The 19,621-nt window shown below is 42.6% G+C and overlaps 1 protein-coding gene across 4 annotated transcripts in view; it reads right to left on the bottom strand.

Annotated features, from left to right (window-relative positions):
- Positions 1 to 19,621, bottom strand: part of Ambra1 (autophagy and beclin 1 regulator 1) — a 181,213-nt gene that overhangs the window by 10,691 nt on the left and 150,901 nt on the right. For all 4 annotated transcript variants that reach the window (XM_021182592.3, XM_021182585.3, XM_021182606.3 and 1 more), the window contains one exon: positions 7,313 to 7,452. In XM_021182592.3, the coding sequence (XP_021038251.1) occupies positions 7,313 to 7,452 (140 nt within the window). The remainder of the gene's footprint in view (positions 1 to 7,312; positions 7,453 to 19,621) is intronic.

Consider the following 19,621-nt stretch of genomic DNA (forward strand, 5'->3'; position numbering starts at 1 on the left):
CACTTATATGGTTTTGTGTGTTTGTGTTTCCTGCTTTCTTTTTGTTTTTGTTTTTTAAGAGAGAGAGACAAAGGGCATGGAGTTGGATGAATGGGGAGGGTCTGAGAAGAGTTGGTGGAGAGGAAAATTATCAGAATATATTGCATAAACATTACATGCAAATCCTAGCACTCAGGAGGCAGAGCCAGGTGGATCTCTAAGTTGAAGGCTAGCATGGTTTATAGAGTGAGTTCTAGGACAGCCAGGATGACACAGAGAAACTGTCTCAAAAAACCAAACAAACAAATTAAAGAGAAAAAAGAAAAAAAAATCCAATTAAAATAAAAAGAACAGTAAGTGCTCTTAACTATTGAGCCATCTCCCCAACCCCTCCTAAAATAGGCATTTTGTATTTATTAAATATTATTAAATATTTATCTAGTATAGTGTGTGTGTCACATGGTATGACAGGCATGTGAAGGTTTTGAGGATAATGTGTGGGAGTTGTACCTTCACTCACTGATATATCTAACTAACCAAACAAGTTTTTAAAGTTCACTAATTAGCTCTCGTAGACAGCCTAAATGATATCTAAATTACTCCAAAGTTCTCCTAAACAAGTCAGGAAATCAAGTTCCTGAAGAGCTCTGTTCTTCCAACTTCCTATTCTAAACTCCAACACCAGTGTTTAGAAGGTTAAGGGAGGCCATCAGGATGGGCCCTAACCTGATAGGACTATGGTGTAACCAGAAGAGGAAGGAAGGACTCTTTCTTAGAGGCTCAGTAGTGACATGGTGAGATGGTAGGCACCAATAAACAAGGAAGTCAGCCCTCTCAGGAAACCTCTGATGGTTGTCATTGCAACCTCCAGAACTGTAAGAAAATCAGTATTTGTTGTTTAAGCCACCAGGTCTATGTGTTTTGCTAAGGCAGCCTAAATAGATTATGATATACTCTGGTATGTCAGTTTGCAACCTGGGGGCAGTGTCACTCTCCTTTGACAACAGAACATGCCTAGGGAACAAGAGATGGAAGTCAGCTAGAAGAAGGTGAGTTTGGGGAGAAGTTTGAGGGGCTTCTTTTCCAATCCTGATGAGTCAGCACAGGCATGAATGAGCAAGGACTACAGTGGGCTGCCATGTGCAGAAGGCAGCAGAATTGGGGAGACCCTAGATCTAGCTGCACAGAGCCTGTCATTCTGGTAGAGGTTTCACCTGAGGGAATGCTAGCTTCCTCTTGCTCTACTCTCTTACATGCTTGTATACCTCATGCTCACTGAACTTTTAACTAGACCTCTCTATAGAGTAGAGTCTCATTTCTACAAAGAGTTATTTCTGTGGTCTAAAGACTACTGGAGAGCAAAGGAGAGAGGTAGCCTTGTATTAGGAAAAGACAAATGGCCAGAGACAAACTGCAGATCCTCTCAAAATAGCACTTTTTGGTGAGCAAATTCTGGCTGCATTATCTCTATGTGAAGCCAGCTGCCAAGAAGCCTTGGATGTACAAACTTGTCAAGATTTATTGACAGGTTGCAATACCATGTGGGCCTCTGCCAAATCCCTCCTCTGTAATTCCTGTTACTCAGGGTTAGTTAGTGACAACAAACTGTTCACAGCAAGCCTACAACAAATCATGTACTGTGGCCAGGAGCCTTCTTCCTGTCTCAGAAAGGAAACTATGGAAGAACCAGTCTGTTCTGGGACCATCAACATGACACTGCAAGTCATGGACTCCCATAAAATACTCCAATCAGGCTGCACATACCATCCCTTATGAGCTGTGGACTAGGCTACTTACAGAAGACGTCACAACTGGGTGTGTAATTACAGGTACAGACCTGTACTAGCATCTGGGAGGGTAAGGATGGAGGGTCTTGAGTTTGAGCCCTGTCTCACTGCTCTGTCTTTGTGGCCAGTGAGCCTGACAATGGCAAGGACGTTTTGGACTTGATTTCATATCTGAGTACTGTACTCAAGGATCAGAGGTGATGAGACCTTTTCTGGTGACTAAATGTCACTGATTCTGCATTTTAGTTAAAGAATGATTTTCAGCCAGCTCTTTCTTTCTTGGGACTTGGTAAGGATGATTGAGACACTGTTCTAGGTTCTTCTTGGGAGCTAGACAAACATACAAAGGGATAAAGACTGAGAAGGTCTACAAGAAGCAGTGTTTCAAATGGACTTCTACACAGCACCCAGTTCTCTTCAGCAGCCTCTCTAGGCTCTGTTTCTGGGTGTGGCTCAATCAGTCTCACTGCTGGGGCCCTCCTGGGCTCCTTGAGTAGAAGGAAAAGCCAGCCTTGCTTTCTCAGTGATCCCAATGTTCTGTTCACAAGATCTGTGGCTTGGAACTTTGCACCTTCCTAAGAACACTCCTCATCTGACAGTCTCAGGGATGCCTCTGATGACTGCTTCCAGGAAGACTAGCAGTTATTTGCACCATCTCTATGGTGAGGGAAAGTCCTGGCACCTGGCTCTCCTGGCTAGCCTGAAGCAGAGTCTCTGTGGCAGTTCTGGCTCCCCTTTTCATTCCAAAATATGCCTTTCCCCTCCTTGGCTAATAATGCTTGATTATAATTACCATTCACACAGGTAGCTCCCTCTGACTGAACTGAGGCTTTATAAGGAGTGCCGTCCTTAGCCAAGGTTCCAGGCACTCGGAGGTTGCTTCTCTTCTGCTAAACTCTATTCTGCCTTCTGTCTAGTAACATCTCCCCTCACCCTCATTTACAGGGAAGCCATGAAGCCAGCAGTGGTCCTTACATTCACTGTGAGGCTCAGTGGTGCTGGCTAGGCTGGCAATCAGCCAGAGGCACAGCAGCTTGGAAGTAGTGCGATACAGCTCATTACCAGGAAGGGGAAAGGGATTACTGAGCTTCTCTGCCATCATGGTGTGAGAGCCTGGTACAGGGTCAAGGGAGTCTTTTCACTAGTCCTAAGAGCTCTTTCCTAGGGTGAGACGGGGTATTTTTTAAAGCCTTTGTCTACTGACAAGTAAGACTTCACAAGAGATACCAAGAGATACCCAAGAAGCTTGTTCCCAGTCTTTGTGCTTGGCTGAGTACTGAGGCTGAGACAATGGAAAAGAATGAAGAGCAGCACTGAGAGCACAAAATGCAGTGCAGCTGCCTGTGCCTGGACAAAGGCAGACAACCACCTGTTTTGGGGGAGGGCTGCAATCTTGGCCCAGCTGGTGGGCTAGATTCTGTGCCCTTGGGAATGGGTGTGCCAGGGAACTGCGTCACACTGGGACAGACAGCAAGCCTTAAGCAGCTGCCTATGAAACAGACTGGCACTCTAAGCTGCTAGTTCTCTATTTGTTCTTCGTCTAGGCAAGAGGCCTATCAATCACAGATGTTAACACTGGCTTATTTCCTTTAGGTGAACCAGACACCCGGTTCACCTAAATAGGACCTAGAGGTCTTAGGGAATTATAAAAGCATGGGTGTGTTCCTGTGGTATATTTTTATGCAGGAGAGAATATATTGCTTTCTTTAAAAAAAGAAAAAAGACTCTCAAAGGCGTTGTTTTATGTTTCACTTTTTGAGATAGAGTCTTGCTATCCAACCCATGTTCAAACGCAAGACAATTCTCTTGCTTCAGCCACTTGGGTGATGGGATTATAGGCATGCAACACCATACGTGGTTTTAGAAGGATTTTTTAATGAGAAAAGGCTTAAATATCAGTTGTAGGAAAGAGATCTCAATTGGAAAATTAAGAGGCCCAATTCTAAAAGTGATCTGTGAGGAGGCCTAAGATAACATTCTTACTTTGTCTGCAGTAAAAATAAAAGATATGGCTGAGCTTGAAGTCCAGTATAGTGGAAAGTGCCTGTGATTGGGGAGTTTGAGGAAATCTAGGCTATAATATGTGTCAAGGTCAGTCAGCCATGGCTACATACGGAGATCTTGGGGTAACTTTGCAGAACTTAAGACAAAGTCTCATCCAGGCTAAATGTTTATGAGACCCTAAATTTCCTGTCTTACAGCTACAGGGTCCCAAGAAATCAGAATAAATAAATAGCAGAACCATAACTGGTAGTAAGTTACCCCCACTTGGCCTGGGATAGGACTGTCCCATGGTCTAGTGCCCATTTTTATTTAGGAATAGGCTTGAGCTCCTAGAAGCCCAAGATGGTTTAGGCTCAGTAAGACTCTGGGATGCTGAAGACAACATATGGGGAGAAGAGAGAAAATAGAGGCCAAAGCCACCTTCATGTTTGGCTGAGGAGTCTGTGACTCACACCAAATACGTGGGCTAGGGTTTGAGGCATGGCATCTAGGAGGAGGAGTGACTACAAACTGGGTTAGAGTGTGCCTCTGGAGGGGCATTGCTTTGCAAGGGAGAGGCCTAGAGTACTTTGCTAGGGACAAAGGTGAGTTGTGAGAGCCAAGGGTAAAATCAAATTGTGGAAAAAACAGGAAAAAAAATGCCTCTAACTATAATGTTAGCATGAATAAAATTCTAGTCCAGAATTCTATACCGATTTTGGAAAAGGATATCTACTAGATTTATCTTAGGAATTCCTAAGAAGAAGAACTAAGATAGCCAGCCAGCTTCATGTGGTTTGGGGAAAAGCACTTGAGAACCCACATAGATTCTGGACCAGAGACAGCACAGAGAAAGGGCAAAAAGTGCTAGGTCCAGCATCTGTACTAAAAGTAGCTCAGAGATGTATGTAGGCTTTGTTATGGAAAGACACAAGGGAGTAGTGAGAGAGCATTCCTGGACATAGACACTTAGGAGCAAGTAGCATTCAGAACAAGCCCCCCCCCCCAAAAAAAAAAAAAAAAGAAAAGAAAAAAAAAACAGAACAAGGCCCTCTCCCTTCTACAAGAGCAACTTCACAGGGTCAGAGTTACAACCTCTTTTGGGGAGGGTATCCAAATATTCAAGATGGAATCAAGATACTGCTGGTTGTAATGAACCAGGTTTTCCCTCCCTAATGCCACTGTCAACTCAGCTGAGAGCTGATAGGGTCAATCACCAGATACCTACCAGGCCACAAGAACTGATCCAAAACAGGAAAAGCAAGCAAGCAAGCAAGCAAGCAAACAAACAACAAACAACCAACCCCTCCTCCCCACATCAAGGTCCCCCCAAAGCACAAAGGCAATATGGAAGGTGAGGATGTATATCAGTTGAAGAATGGTTACCTAGCAAATTAATGTACAAAGCCTTAGAACAACATAAACTGGGTATGATGTCACATGGCTATCATCTCAGCACCTGGAAGGTGGAGGCAAAGAGGGTCAGAAGTTCACAATCTTCCTTGGTGATATAAATTCTGAGGCTAGACTGAATACATAAGATCTTGTCTGGAAAAATAAATAAATAGAAATAAAGACAATGTGGGCACTCCCAAAGGCCAAAAGCCTTGAACAACAGTCACAACAAGCACTCGGGCCTGTACAACACTCTAGAAGACTGCACTGAGTGAAGAGCAGCATTAGGGCAGCCTGGAGACAGAAGTGGCATTTAGTCAGCAGGAACCCCGCAGTGCCTCACACACAGCAATCAGCCTGCTCTGCAGTGAAGCAGAGCTTCACACTCTCCACCTGGCTGGGTCTAGAAACTAATAATAAATCAGGCTGATTCCAGGATCTCGAGTATGTGGCTGAAGAGACCTCTATCCCTCAAAAAGCCAGAGAAGGGAAAAGGGTGTCATTAGGTCAGATGCACTCCTGCTCCCCTTTCTTCCTCACTTCAAAGGCAGAGAATCATCACCATGACTCTACACTGAGCTTTTCAGTCTGCTGCCACTATTCTGAGCTACAGCTTCTAGTAAAAACAGCAGGACACAGACACAGTCTGTTGGAGATCAGTAGACTGACCAGTTGGTTTGATTTATTTATCTTATGTGTATGTTTTTAAAGTATACTTTATTATATAGTTATATAACAACATATCGTTACATTTTATAGTTTTATAACTTATAATTTCATGATATTAAAAAGATAGAATAATGCTATTTTGTGTGTATGTTTGTCTGCATGTATGTATATGCATGTGTATCCTGGTACACATGGAGATCAGAAGAGGAAGTCAAGTCCCCTGGAACTGGAGTTACAAATGGTTGAGTGCTGAGAACCTAACCTGGGTCTTTTGCAAGAGAAACAGTGCTCTCAACTGCTGAACCATTCCCAGATTTTTTTTGGTGGTGGTGGTGGTGGAGGCGGTTCTTAATTTTATTTAGGTTCAACAGTCCTGGCTGTCGAAGAAGTCAGGGTTAGATCAGGTTGGCCTTGAACTCACAGAGATCCGCCTACCTCTGCTTTCTGAACATTGGAACTAAAGGTGTGAGAAACCATGCTAGCTTCAATTCTCATATTCTCATTCTCTCTCTCTCTCTCTCTCTCTCTCCCTTTCTTTCTTTCTTTCTTTCTTTCTTTCTTTCTTTCTTTCTTTCTTTCTTTCTTTCTTTCTTTCTTTCTTTCTTTCTTTTCCAAGACAGGGTTTCTCTCTGTAGTCCTGGCTCTCCTGGAACTCACTCTGTACATCAGGTTGGCCTTGAACTCAGAATTTCACTTGCCTCTGCCTCCCAAGTGCTGGGATTAAAGGTGTGCGCCACCACTGACCACTCAATTTTATTTCTTAAGTTTCTGTCTGTTGCATTTATATAAACATTAGACCACTTGTTGAATTTTTCTAGAAAAGGTTTTTAAAAAGAACCTTTGATATCCACTCTTTTGCCTAAGAGGACTTTGCTATCACTAAACAGATAAGAAACAACAAAGGAAAATACAACACTGTCTAGATTCAAGAAAGCAACCACTGAAGTGTCTAGGTTTTGCTTTGCTTTGTTTTAGCAATGTCAGAGATTGAACCTAAGAACTTACATATCCTAGACTCTATCACTGAGCCACACTCTCAGCTCTCTGTCACTCTGAAACTGGAGCTCACCATATAACCTGCACTGGACTTGAACTCATGATCCTCCTGCTTCATCCTCTAAAACAGTTGGGATCATATGGGTACCTGACTATACCCAACAACTAAAACAGTTTTTTTGACACTATTTGGAATGAAGAGCTAACTTCATCTTGAGAGAAGGTGGTTCAGGGACCAACATAAAACAGAGGATTTTTTTTAATCCCCTCTCTTTTTTAAGATAGGGTCTTGTTATGTAATCCAGGCTTGTTTTGAACTTCATCCCTCTACTCATCTTTTTCACATGCTCCCTCCAATACCTCTCTAGCAGGTTTTAGATTGTCCATGTAAAAGGACCTACCTGTCTGGCCAGGCCTACAAGTAAGTACTATTTTGTTTAGTCCTCTTATCAGATAGTGTCCATACCCCACCCGTTCCTCACACCCTCCCTTGAGCAACTCACTCTGGTCGGCAGATCACCAGGTCTCCTTTGTTGGTGCCATAGGCCAAACCAAGCCCTGGCTCAGGTAGCCAACGGGCAGAGTTGATGCTGACGTGTCTCCGTTGGTCTGCAGGCATGGGGTAAAGGACATTGAAAACTCTCTGGATAGGAGAGAGAGAGAGAATGGGAGGAGAAATGACTTGTTATCAAAAATAATAAAATGCAAGGATCAATAAACCACAGGGAAGGGAGGAAACTTTAGGCTGGAATGGACTGACTTTCAACTCATATTTGAGACTCTGGTGAAGGAGGAGTGGGAGCCCTTTCACTTTCCAGAGAGCAAGGTCTCTTTTAGGAGCACACTTAACATCTTAGCCTCTCAGTACCCCTCCCCTCATCCCTCTATCATCAGGACCTTAAAGGTCTCACCCACAGCCTGCCACACAAAATGGAATGGCCATAACTTTCTTCTGACCAGCATAACCAGTGAAAGGCAACCTGAGCTGGTAGTATTGTTACTATGGAAACCCAGATCTCTCACAGTAATAGGGAATTGGAGGTGATAGGGGGGCGGGAGGGGGTGACAACATCAGAGAACATTCTTAATTCATCTAATTAAAAGCACTGTTAAAATTGCTATTGTTAAGGAAACCCAAAAGGTGTATTCAGATGTGGGGAGCAGAGCAGAGAGGAACCTTCTTCTTGTGAGTGCCTTCTAGCTTATATAAACCACCATTAGATGGATCTCCTTCTTCAAAGGCAGAACTTTCCCTTTTAGTGACTTCTGTTATCTTCCCAAGCTACTCTGTCCTGAGGGTGACCTGGCTGCACCCTCAGGAGTTTGGGCTGAAGGGAAATCCAGCTACAAGGTCTCTGACCTGAGAATCCTTTCAAAAGAGCCTTTGGTCAGAGACTGAGGCAGGGAGGAGAGAAATGAAAAGACAGGGACATTTACTTGGACCTAACTTTGAACCCTGATGTGACTACATAACAACTTGTCTTGATCTCAGCCTAAAAGTCTCCCACATTCAAGGCTGAGAATGCAGCCCAATTGGTAGAACGCTTGCCTAAGCATGCATGAAGCCCTGCATTTGATCTCCAGCACCACATAAACTTGGCCTGGTATTACACAACTGAAATCCCAGCACTCAGAAGGTAGAGACAGGATGACCAGACATTTTTCAGTACAGAAAATTAAAAACTAGCCTGGGCTATGTGATGTTCTAGCTCAAAAAAAAAAAAAAAAGGAAAAAGAAAAAGAAAAAAAGTGAGTACAGGCCCCGGGTTACATGCTGAGTACAGCAGATGGCAGGGAAATGGGGAGAACAGGATCAACCAACCCCCACCACAAACAACAACACATTTGCATTCAAATAACTAGAGAAACTTGGGCATGGAGGGACATAAAAATTGTTGTCTGGCATGGCACAAGCTTATAAACAGTAGCTGCTGATCCTGTTGCTGGGAACGTTCATCTAGGATCTTTAGAAAGGGTCTGTGAAGGGACAGGAATGGAGACTCATTTCCTCTGTCTCTTCTCATGTATCTCTGCATTTGTTCTAGCCTCCATGGTTTTAAACTACACTGTAGGGATGAACTTTCTTTACCTTTACTTGCTTAGGGATGGCAGAGGCAGGCAGTTCAGAAAGATATATGTGAATGAAATTTAGGATAGTTTGGTAACAGGGGCTTGCCCAAGCTGCCCTTCAATTTTTGTGTTCAAATGATCCTTCTATCTTAGCCATATCTAATTCTTTGTGTGTTTTTTGTGTTTTTCCAGATAGGGTCTCTCTGTAGCTCTGGTTGTCCTGCAACTTGCTCTGTAGACTAGGCTGGTTTCAAACTCAGAGATCTATCGGCCCCTGCCTCTGCCTCCAGAGTGCTGGGATTAAAGGTGTGCTCCACCACACTGGATGATAATTATTTTTCTGATTATTCTAATAAGAGACTAAAGGGGGAGAGAAAAGAATATGCTTGTATGAACACTTAAAAAATTTTTAAAAAGAGACTAAAAAAAAAAAGTAATGAAGTAAAAAACTGGGGTGGTGCATGCTTGCCCAAACTGTCCTTCAATGTTTGTATCAAATGATCCTTCCACCTCAGCTCTTGAGGCTGGGTAAGAGGACCTCAGTTTTGCGGTCAGCTTAGGCTACATGGTATGACCCTACCTCAATGTCCCACTCCAAAGAGGTAAAAAATCAAACTAAGGGCTTCCTCTATAATCTGCTCAAACCAAGCAGTCTTGGATTTAAAAATATTGGGTATGTGTGCTTTGTTTATCAACTAGAAAGGCCTTCACCAACAGTCTCTATAATGCATGCACATTCCATGCTATTGTCACACAGACAGAATCCTGATTATCAGTAACTTTTCAGGTATGGCACTGAGCAATGTGTTCAGTAGCTGTTGGCACTCTTCCAGACTGGTTCTGCTATGGTCCTAAAGCTGATTGAGCTTTTACCTACACACAGAATTGGCTTTGGCTTGAGTCCTAACTATGCTTGATGTACTAAGAAACTCCTGGCCTGGAATGACTGCGCACATCTGTGATCCTAGAACCTAGAAGCTGGAGATGAGAAAGTGAACTAGGCAATAATTTCCCCAATATTGACAAATGTTTGATAGCTCCAGCTACTGTGAAACATGAATGATCTCAGTCACTAGTCTGTCTAAACCAGAGACCAGGTTGGCTGTGAGACTCAATGGGGCCTGCAGTGGGGACGGGATCAAGTCCATCTGCACAGATAGGGCATCAGTGTAGGTAGGGGATAGCTTTGCCTTAGCTAAGGTTCAATGAATATAGTTCAAAGAAAGGTTTCCTTAAGATTGTTCAAGTGTCCTGAAATTCATCAGGGGATGTGAAAGGTCAAGCTAGTAGTCTGCCAATCTCTATGACCCCAGGACAAAAGTGACTTCCCATGAGGTACACTACTTAATTCTAGGACATTGGAAGAGAATTATGAAAACCTGGGGACTCTATGCAAGGTTGGATACAAAACAGAACCGCTGATTCATGCCTGAAAAGTCCTAGTCTCGCCTTCTTTAGCTGTAGCTAATACCCTAGAACATGACAGGTGATAACAGCACACCTCTCCCCTTTAAAGTACAGCATTTTCATTCTGTCTATCAGCTATAAAGGAAATGAGAATCAGTATGCTAGAATGAACAGATTTTAGTGCTCATACGGTCTCAGCACATCAACAGAGAATGGGTCAGGTTGCCAAAGCTTTACAGTTCTAAGGGAGCAGAGGAAGATTATGATCCCTCCACTTATATGGTATTCTTTGTATCACCTGCTTAAACTTCAGCTTCGGTAGGAACAAAAGACAAAGTTCCTAAAACTGAAAGCATTTTTTTTTTCCTGTTTAGGAGAGTATAAAAAAGAATGAAAGATTAGTGGAAAACCTTTAAAACGCAGAGAAATCTGGGCATAGTGGTGCATATGATAATCCTAGCACCACAGAGGTAGAGGCAGAAGATTCCAATCTGAGGCTTGCTTGTGCTACACAAGGCATTCTAGAGAAGTCTAGGCTCTATAAAAGCCTGTCCCAAAACACAACACAATACAACACAGCACAGGAAAAGCATGCTATAGCCTTTAACCCTTCTTTTCTACTGCATGTCAATAAAACTCAGGCCATTAGCTCAGCAACAAACTGCATTGCTCAGAGCCAGCCAGTTAAGAAGCTAGGAGAAAAAAAAACTTGTGTTGCTTTTATGTACATCACCAGTGAAACTGGAACTTTATAGTGCTGGCTAGGGGTCTAATGCAGTTGGTGGATCTATGTTACCTTAATACAATGGAAGCTGGCTCAAGAAAGGAGAAATGGAGGATAGAAGGGCCCTGGGATGGAAAACCTGTTAGAAAGCACGGATACTTTAAGTTTTCAAAAGAAGGTGATAGAAGAAAACCAATTGCCTAATAAGATGGGAAAGATAAGTGGAAAGAAGATGACAAGAAACACTGGATTGATGGGTGCCTTAATCAAAGGCCAAGAAACACATATCCTAGGGCAGGCGGTGGAGGGTGGCACACTAATACTTTTTTTTTTTTTTTTTTTTGGAGATAGGTTTGACCTTGCTGTACAGCTTAGGGTGGCCTGAAACTTACAATCCCTGTCTCAACATCTGGGATGCTGAATTATAGGCATGTATCACCATGCCTAGCTTTAGTTTTCTTTCTTTTTGTAGTGTTAGGGATCTAATGTAAAATTCTGTAAATGCTAGGTGAGGGTTCTACTACTACTATCACATCCCCGGAATTCTAAGAAACTTGAGTAACATTTGCTATCTCTAAGGCCTGTGTATTTACTTTTATGTCCTAAAGATAAAACCCAGGACCTTATGAATACTACTAGTCAAACACTCTTCCACTTAACCACACGCCAACACTCCTGGTGTGGATTAAATTTTTCTTTTAAGCATTTATGTTTCGGGCTGGTGAGATGGCTCAGCAGGTAAGGGCACTGATTGCTCTTCCGAAGGTCCTGAGTTCAAATCCCAGCAACCACATGGTGGCTCACAACCACCCATAATGAGATCTGACACCCTCTTCTGGTGCATCTGAAGTCAGCTACAGTGAACTTATGTATAATAATAAATAAATCTTTAAAAAAAAAGCATTTATGTTTCTGTGCGTGTGTGTGTGAATGCTCTCATGAATGCCATGGCACACTAGTATAGGACAGAGGCCAACTTGTAGGAGTCAGATCTCTTCTTGTATCATGTGGATTCCAGGAATTGAATGAACTCAGATCATTAGGTTTGGTGCCAAACCTAATCATAAACCATCTTGTTGACTCAAATCATTATTTATATATATATGCATATATGTGTGTGTGTATATATATAAAATAAAATTCACAGATGCCAGAAGAGGATTTGAATCCCTTGGAGCTGAAATTGCAGCTAGCTGTGAGCCACCTGACATGGGTTCTGGTAACTGAACTCAGGTCCTCTTAATTGCTGAACTTTATTTCAGTGCTGCCACCCCCCCAATCTTTTTACTTATTTGTGTGTGTGTGTGTATCTATGTGCTTCAAAAGGCTATAAAAAGAATCAGATCCCCTTGGAACTAGAGTCATAGGTGGTTGTGAGTCACTCAACATGGTGTGAGATCTGAACTTTGGTCCTCTGCAACAGAAGTATGGATTCTTAACCACCGAGTCATCTTTCCAGCCTCAAAGTCTATCTTTTTAAAGTAGTTATTTGAAACCGTATATGGTGGCATATACTTGCAATCAATCCTAGCACTCTGGAGGTGAGGCAGAAAGATCATAAATTCATGATCTACTGAGCTAGAGCGAAAGACTGTTTCAAGAAAAGAGAAAGACTAATGAAGTGTTTATTACAAAACAATAATGAGGGGGGCTGGTGAGATGGCTCAGCAGGTAGGAACACTGACTGCTCTGCCAAAGGTCCTGAGTTCAAATCACAGCAACCACATGGTGGCTTACAACCACCCGTAATGAGAGAGGGTGCATCTGAAGACAGCTACAATATACTTATGTATAATAATAAATACATCTTTTTAAAAAGACAACAACGATGAGAATACCAAGATAGTTAATTTTCCTCCTTTTTTTCATTATCTTTCTTCTATTTAAAAAAAAAAGATTTATTTATTTATTTCATGTAAGTGAGAACACTGTAGCTGTCTTCAGTCACACCAGAAGAGAGTACAGGATCCCCATTACAGATGGTTGTGAGCTACCATGTGGTTGCTGGAAATTGACCTCAGGACCTGTGAGAGAGCAGTCAGTGCTCTTAACTGCTGAGTCATCTCTCCAGTCCCCTAATTTTCCTCTTTTTATTTGGTCAACACAAGAATAGCGGAATCACAATGAATAAGTGACTCCCTGTTTTCAAAAGAAGCTCCTCCTTGGTGCCTTTGCTCAATTATGGTTTACTGTGTACACTGATGGCAGTGAACAGATTATGTGCATGGAGGAACTGGGAAGCACATAACACACAGAACTCAATGACACACACACTCACAAAACTAACAACTCATGCCTCCTGGGTGCCAAACACAATAAAGATTTTGGAAGTGGAAATGATAAGACCAATCCAGAAGCAGGGGTTGGCCTGGCATGCTGGGACACGCTTGTGATCCCAGAACTTAGGAAGCTAAAACCGGAGGATCATGAATTCAAGGCCAGTCTAGGCTACCTAGCAGGATGGTCTCAACCATAGCCCCCAATACCAAACAAACAAACAAAACAAAACAAAAGCAGCAAATTATTAACTGAGATGCACAAGAGGTCTCTGGTCACTGTTATATTCCTAGACTCAGCTTAGTACCTGGACCTTGACAGAAGCAAAATTCTGAGATGTCCTGAATTTAATTCAAAGAGTGGAGGGAGGCCGGGCGTGGTGGCGCACACCTTTAATCCCAGCACTCTGGAGGCAGAGGCAGGTGGATTTCTGAGTTCGAGGCCAGCCTGGTCTACAAAGTGAGTTCCAGGACAGCCAGGGCTGTACAGAGACCCCCCCCCTTTCTCTCTCTCTCTCTCTCTCTCTCTCTCTCTCTCTCTCTCTCTGAAAAAAAAAGAGTGGAGGGAGGTGGAAGGAAGTGATGAGAAACATTAATTAGACATAATGAAAGACCCTCTCTCACATTCCTGAATGCATATTGAAACCTTGACTCCATTCTTATTACATTCAACACCAAGGCTAACATCCTTAGCTACTGATTTCTCCAATTCAGATGCAACAGCCACTCCCCAGTGTCACAGAATAATTCTGCTCCTCGTATTTATAAACGCAGGTCCAATGTGAATTTACATTTTCTTTCTCTTATTTTTTGTTACAAAACACTCTTAGTTCTTGGTTTTAGGGACTTTTTCAAACTGCTATCTAGCCTTGCTGTAGGTGGTGGAGGAAACATACCCTACTTTCCCTTCCACTACTGGTGATTCACTAGGGCTGCTCACATGCTAGGCAAGTACTCAGTTGCTGAACTACACGCCCAGTCTAATAAACTCTTAATTCAGAGCTCCCTGGGTCCTAAGAGTTTCAGTTTAATACCTACAGGAGGCACACAGCACAATTTTCTTTTGAGAAGACATGTAGTATGGACTCCATTCTGCTAAGAGAGACACCGTGGGGTGAGTATGTGTGAGGGGATCATCAGAGCTGTGTGACTGTCATGGAAAAATTCTCCTGAACGAATGGCTCTGATGGCAGTTCTAATGTTATTTTTAATTTTGTATCTTGTTCTCCCCTCCTCTGACAAATCACATCAGAGACACCTCTGACTTTTAACTTGCCCCTCCTACTTTTCTGCAATGTTCTGAAGAGAGGAACGTTTTGAGGATAGACGCTTTGTGCTACATCGCAGAAGTCAACTTTAAGATAATTGCAGCGGAAACAGCTTTTAATCAACTGACAGGCAGCTTTAAGGAAATTAATGAGGGCAGAATCTTGGGAAGAGGTAAATCAGTTTTGACAACAAAGCTGTCTTGCTTCTGTCCCAATCTCCCCGTGAAGAAATGGTACCCTTCCAATAGATAAAAATACAGAGTCTGTCATTTCAGTATCAACTCCCCACTCAAAGCCAAACCTGCTTCCCCAAGATTAAGAAATAATTCAGACCCTTGGACTTCTGAGTGTTCTTCACCAAGTCAGAGTTTGGATCACCTTTGAAAATTAAAGTTTTAAAATTCAGATGCAGAGATGTGTAAGATTATGATCTGGGGCAGGATAGTGGTGAAGATTAGACACATTAAAATAAATGTAGGATGGTCCAGGGGGTCCCGTGTATGAGAAGTCATATGAATGCTGGCCAGGACGAATGGCTCAGGCACACACCCAGATTCAGGATCTAAGCTACAATGGAAATTACAGGAAGATGAGCACTTTGCATATCATGTCTTTCCAATTAATCTTCTTTGGTGGATATTGTTGTGCTTTTTTTCCTATAGTCTAGGCTTTTTTTTTTTCTTGTAAGATTTATTTTTATTTTGTGTGTAAGGATATTTTGCTTTATGAGTGTGTATGTCTGTGATATAATATGTATGTGGAGGTCTGAGGGTACCTTTTGAGAGCTAGTTTTCTCCTTTCACTATGTGTGTTTAAAGGATTAAATTCAGGTCAGACTTAGTGGCAGGTGCCTTGACCTGTTGAGCTACCTCACAGCTAACCTTGAATCCTACACCTCTAGTTCTCAAGTGCTGGGCTCAGGTGTGCATCACTCCTGGCTCAGTTCTAGCCCTTAATCTTTCCAGGGCACTAACACTAGGATGATGGTTAACATGACCCAGAAAGCTTAGAACATGGAATACCCATCAATTTCTCAAGTAAACCAGATGAGAGCTCACCACTAAACAGCAGAACTCATAAAACCAAGAAGGGAAGAGAGCTGTGGGTGTAGCTCAGTTGTATGTGCAGGCTCTGATGTCTGGTTCAACCTCTAGCATCACAAACACATGAAAACCAGACAGACATTCTAATACATCTTCCACATGGCTAACCAGGGCAATACTGAGCCTTTAAATACAACTATACTGCATAAACAAACCATTTTCAATAAATAGGCTCATATTCCCCCAACCAAGTTAAATGATGGTTCTCTTGTCCATCACTTCTACAGAAAGAGAGAAAGCGGGGTGGTGGTATGTGGGCCAGAAGCACTGAGCTTCAAGTTCCTTGAGCCTCTAATATACTGAGAATTGTTTCCAGTTCTTTCTCCTTGTAGTGCTGGGGATAGAATCTGGTCTTGCATGGGGTAGAAAAGCACTCTACTACTTAGCTCCAGCTCTAAACCATTTGTCTGCCTATACTTTGCATCTGTTGAGGAAGGACAGTCCATGCCTTAGGGAAAAGAACGTGACATGTTAACACTCCCATTGGAAGATACTAATCCTTCTTTTTATTCCTACTTCCTGGTTGAGAATGCCTAGTAAATCCCTTGTCCTTGAGCCCTGGCCGTAACCCTTACTCTTTTCCAGAGTAACACAGGGCTTATACATACAAACTGAAGGAGCAACTTGGTATCTGACTATTTCTGGCTTCATTAGTAATTTTGTTATTGTGCTTTCACTTGGTTACAACCAAAGTTATTATAATGTGGAAGTTGCCACTATTTTAGAAAATTAATTGCAGTTTTCTGTTACAATATTGTGCCTTGTTCCAATTAGAAAATGAAAGCTGAGCAGGAACACAGGCAGTTTAGTGTTTTGGGAATTCAGCAAAACTTCAGCTCAGCAGTCTCTAAAAGCCTAACTTAAACCAAAACAGAAATTAACGAAAAGCCCTTACTTGCTCTAGTGAAAGGGAATCCAACAGCACAGGTGGCTGAGCGTCTCACCTCCAGCTTAGGGGTTCTCTAGCGGACAGAGAAGGGAGACAGAAAACAGGAGCCTGGCTCTGCCAAGTCTCAGAATTAGAAGGAGCCTCAGAAAGCTTCGAGGGGGAACACTAATAGGATCTTCCCTCCTAGACACAGGACAGAACTGAAAATGACTCCATCTGAGGAATCAAAGCCTTGAAGAGGTACAATTAAGTGAACAAACGACCTGAGGAGAACCTCAACAACTGAAAAAAGATTAGAGGTGAAGCCCAGGCACGCAGAAGGCTGAGTGTGGGCTGTGGTGGGAATTGCTCTGCTCTATGGTGCCCTCCTACCTTGATGAACCTGGTCCATGACCAGGCTGGACCAGGTGGTGACACAGTTAAGAACCGTTCTAGTCTTTACTAGCTCTATCCTACCAAGCTACACCAGAAGTGTATATAAACATCTGAAGATATAATAGAAATAAAAGCACTGTCTTCTAAAATCTAAAAGAAAAGGACAGGGAGACTTTAATCCCTGAGCTTGGGAGATAAAGGCAGGCAGATCTCTGTAAATTAAGGTCAGCCTGGTCTATACAGTGAGACCCTGGGGAGGCTGAGGAAACAGAACAGAAACAGCAATAAAATCAGCAAAGGATCAAGGCAGGACATAACTCAGACTCATGACAGAGTAAGAAAATCTGAGATTGAGTCTCTGCTTGCTTTGCTGAAATACTAAAGGCAACACCCTAGTGAAGGTGGTAGACATTAAGACCAGCAGAACCATTGGGAGGAAGGGGCTTGTTTTAAATTCTAAAATCCTTTTATATACATGAGTGTTCGCTTGCATTTATGTACAGGCACCACCCACATGAGTGCCAGATGCCCTTCTTAGAGGTTAGAAGAAAGCTTCCAATTCCCTACAACTGGAGTTATTGATGATTGTGAGCCTCCAGGTGGGTGCTTGAGAGCCAGACCTGGTCCTCTGCAAAAGCAGTAAATGGTCTTAGCCACAGAGCCACTTCTCTAGTATGGGAAGCTTGTTTTGAGATACAGACACTATACCATTGTTATATCTTGTAAATACTTTTTATTTGGAGATACGGCCTCATAATAGAATGGGCTGGCCTTCAACCTCACAATCCTGATTCAGCCTCTGAGTAGCTGGGATCACCAGAACCCACTCTTGTGACTGTAGGTCTAAAGTGAATTTGTGTTTTCGAGGGTCCCCGTTACATAGGAACTATAGTTCCAATGCCCAAGCACTACTGTTGAACTCTTAGAATAAGCACATCAAAGCTAACAGCAATTAGCAATTCATTTACAGAAGAGATTTCATATGGGATCCTGTAAGAGATCATCTCCTGCGAGAGACATCACTTAGTGGGAATTAAAATAAATCAATACCCCAGAGGATTTTCCCCTGGGAATGTCTGTTGGTACAACAAGTTCATCTCTTTGAATATTATCATAGTGAATCCAAGAAGTTATTCCATAGTGGGTAGGGGGAAATACCTTGTGGAGAAGCTCTAGGCTCCTTCTCTGCATATGCATGTTTCAAGGGCAAAGCTAACTTTACAGACAGAGATAGAAAAGCACCTATGCTAATCTATACAGAGAGAGAGAGAGAGAGAGACAGAGACCGAGAGAGACAGAGAGAAAAAGACAAGAGAGATAGGCAGACACCAAGACAGAGAGATGCTTCAGTCCCATTTGACAAAATTTCTGGATATGCTGGATGGCAGGCACATCACAGTGTGCCTAAGGATGGCACATTACAGTGTGCCTAGCACAACTAAAAGAGGGAATGCCAGGCTGCTAAGCATGCATGAAGGCATTTAAATCCTAGCAAAACACACATGTACACAGGCATGTGTGCACTCATACAACATGTGTGGCTTCCCTTCCACTGAAGAGTAAGTTCAGGGACATTTACTGAACACTTTGGTTCTTTGAATATAGGAACAAGCAAGACCTCAAAACCCCAGAAAAGCAGAGTTGGTGAATGTCTGATTGAGCAAAATCTTTGTTGAGATACCTTGATCCTCTAGGTGAGAGGAATGCTTCTCAAATGAGATTTTTCCAGTCACCTCAGTTTTCTTACCTAATGACAGATTAATGAGAATCAAAAAGCCTCACTGGAGATGGGGGGCATGCTCAGAAACAGCTGCTTGCATGAGGCACACAGCTATCGAGCTGCCATTGAATGCCTTAGCGAGACAGCAGTGGACCAACTGGATCCTATCTTCCCAGCAGAATCCTCCAACCAAATTCCCTCAGCGCTGGCCTCACATGACAAAAGACACCTTTCGTTTTTGCTTGTAGGTATTTGATTTTAGCCAGGTATTTCTGACTGATTATGAGAAAGATGGAGAGCTGGCAAGTTTTGCCTAGGAACTGGGCAAGAGGCCTGGGTTTTGAGAAGTAGCTGGAGATGTGTATTAGCATCAATGCAATAAGATCCATAAGAAATTTTTATTTTTTTACAACTAGTTAGAAGAGCTGTTGGGATCAAGATGTAGGTGGTGAGAGGCAGACACCGGGTGCTTAGGATTAGCGAAAGAACAACACTACACTAAAATTCTACTTCCATCTTCAGATATCTAGTTAAGAAAACAAGCTTGGTTTTCTTATTTTCACCCATAAAGTATCAGAACTCTACTGTTTCATTATCAAAAGCAGAGTAGTGCCTTGTTGCTGCCCCTTTCAGAGGTTTCCAAGGATGCCTCTGATTCTGATAGTTACCACCTGAAAATGATAAGGGGCAAAGGTGCTTTTCTGAGATTCTCTCTCTTTTTTTTTTTAAAGATTTATTTATTATATGTAAGTACACTGTAACTGTCTTCACACACACCAGAAGAGGGCATCAGATCTCATTACAGATGGTTGTGAGCCACCATGTGGTTGCTGGGATTTGAACTCAGGACCTCTGGAAGAGCAGTCAGTGCTCTCAACCGCTGAGCCATCTCTCCAGCCCCTGAGATTCTCTTTAATTCACTTAGTTTCTACTGTGTTCAGGTTCTCTACTAGGTACTTGGATTTCATAAAGAGGAAACA

The sequence above is a fragment of the Mus caroli genome, unplaced genomic scaffold, assembly GCF_978045245.1.
Source record: "Mus caroli unplaced genomic scaffold, Mus_caroli_1 scaffold_2, whole genome shotgun sequence".
In the NCBI taxonomy this organism is placed as follows: domain Eukaryota; kingdom Metazoa; phylum Chordata; class Mammalia; order Rodentia; family Muridae; genus Mus; species Mus caroli.